The 2,259-nt window shown below is 42.5% G+C and overlaps 1 protein-coding gene across 1 annotated transcript in view; it reads left to right on the top strand.

The window, feature by feature from the left end:
* The first annotated feature begins 354 nt into the window (after positions 1 to 354).
* BTBD16 (BTB domain containing 16) overlaps positions 355 to 2,259 on the top strand; it is a 46,136-nt gene continuing 44,231 nt past the window's right edge. The window contains exons 1-2 of the mRNA XM_034776871.1: positions 355 to 470; positions 1,115 to 1,181. Coding sequence (XP_034632762.1) covers positions 355 to 470; positions 1,115 to 1,181 — 183 coding nt within the window. The remainder of the gene's footprint in view (positions 471 to 1,114; positions 1,182 to 2,259) is intronic.

Raw genomic sequence — 2,259 nt, 5'->3', positions numbered from 1 at the left:
ACTAGTTGTAAATGGGGAATCATCAAATGGGGGTTTTCTACTACAATGTAGCTGCAGGATGCTTTATACATCATTTCTTCAAGGATTTCATGATGTCATAATAGAAAGAACTTGTCATAGTAACAAACTGTCTGCATCTGATGACCACCAGAATGGTCCCTTGTGTCCCAATACAGACTGTGTCTCGTGTCTTCCATGGAAACATGATGCAGTAGCCTGTCTAGAAGAAATCCAAGGCAGTGGATGACAGGGGAAGGGGGCTGTGAGCCTTCTGCAGCTAGTCCTCAACCCTACCCAGCTGTGTGTAAGACCAGCAATACATAAGAAAGTTTACCATTATTAACAGCATTCATCATGGCTAACTTAAAGACTACTGCTGGTTTAGTCTCCATTCGGAAATCACTAGAGTTGGCACAGCTGACTACTTTTGTTCCCGAGATTCCTTCACTAGATACTAAACCAGCAGACTGGTAAGTATATTTGAAAGGAGCAGTGAGATTTCCTGCTGAATGATGATTCCGTGTCTAATAATAGAGAGCAAGTCCCATCTCACAGAATTGACTTCTGTTTTTAACAATGATTCCTGTAACACTATGCAGCTGATCCAGGCATGCGGCAGGAAAACTCCCTTCTGATGCCTCACATACTTGCATTGTCCTCCTACCCATGGTGCTCCTAGGGCTCTGCGGCCATTACTGAATTTAGCCTCAAAAAACCCCCATGAGAGGAAAATATCCCCATTGTATAGATGTGGAAACCAAGGCACAAGGTTAAGGCCAGCTTTTCAAATGTGCTCACTAATTCGTTGTGCCTCAATTTGAGACCTCTATGATCTGACTTTTGAAGGTGCTGAGCTCTCCAGGGCCTATAGATTTTAAATGCAAAATGGTCAAATTCTGTCTTCAGAAAATGGCAGTGCATTTCCCATTAACTTCACTGGGAATTGTGCACCCAAATCAAAGGGTAGAATTTGATCCTTTTCTAGTTGAGAGAATGGGAGGAACTGTATGAATTTTTAAAATGTAGTTTTGGTCTCATGCTTTACTGACATGAGCAGAACCTTTGCAGATAATGCATTTTCTTGACATTTTAACCGTTTTCCTTTACGTCTCAGCTATTTGCTCTCAGCCCCTTTTGCAGCCCTGGGAGGACTTTCCCCAAGTGAAAAGAAAATACCCAAGGTAGGTATAATATCTTCAGATTGATGCCTGTGTCTTATTAGAGTTCAAACTTCTAAATAGCATAAGAATCTCTAAACTGTCACTCCCAAACATATGACAATTATTGATTTTAGTAGCGATAAGCACTGTAGACTCTGATCTATTCTCTCATTGATAGCATACATATGAGGATAACTACCAGTAATGCTAATGGGAGTTACACATACTCCTGAAAACAACTAGTAGACAACCTAGAACTGTAGTAATTGAATTCAGTTCTTAAAGGCGAATCCATTGTGATGCAGGATAATTAGGTGGCAGAGATTGCAAATGTCACTCCAGCTTTTTGGGGTTGTGAAGTTAATGATGAGATTCAAAGTGCCATTGATCTGCAGATGCAGAAATGGTGCAGGGGTGGGTTTCAATGCAGAAAGCCACCATTTTATTAAGCTTTAACTTTAATAGGGAGGTCTAAACTACCCTATGGCCTCTTAATAAATATATATTCTACCCAACCCCTACAATTCAGCCCTCCTTTGGATCCTATCTGTGAGGAGAAATGACAGCACCTCAGTCTATGAAAACTTAAGGGCTCTCTTTCTTCCTCCAGGCTAACAGCGTCCACCAGTCATCTCCAGGGTCTCTCATCCATGCTTGTCTCTGGGAACACCCTTGAGCATCTCACCTGCACAGTCATTGGGATGCCAGCAATTAGCTTGGCGTATTCCTCAACCCAGTGCCTGGTATCTGCCTTCCATCAATCCAATCTCTAAGTTCTCCTAACCACAAATTGGCCCCAGTGTTTGATAAATGTGCCCAGTTTCCCTGTAGTGCTCAAGACCATTGTACCTGATTTTCCTGCATGCAATGATTGCATCACCTGTGTGCAGTAAGACTGTAGCAATGTCCTGGTTCACTTCTCCAGTCTTGATCCATGCAAGCAGACTTGGCAGCTCCCTGTCCTAGCTGCCTTGCAAGCATTTCAAACCAAACCCCCTTTATGTCTGACACCACTGGCCCACATCCAACCGACATTCCTGCTAAACGCTGACTCTCAAATTCACCCCGGTGCAAGCCTCAATAAATAATAAATAAATAA

The sequence above is a fragment of the Trachemys scripta genome, chromosome 7 (genome assembly GCF_013100865.1).
Source record: "Trachemys scripta elegans isolate TJP31775 chromosome 7, CAS_Tse_1.0, whole genome shotgun sequence".
NCBI lineage: Eukaryota > Metazoa > Chordata > Testudines > Emydidae > Trachemys > Trachemys scripta.
Note: the sequence above shows the minus strand (reverse complement) of the source record. Positions and strands in the feature narration are given on the sequence as shown.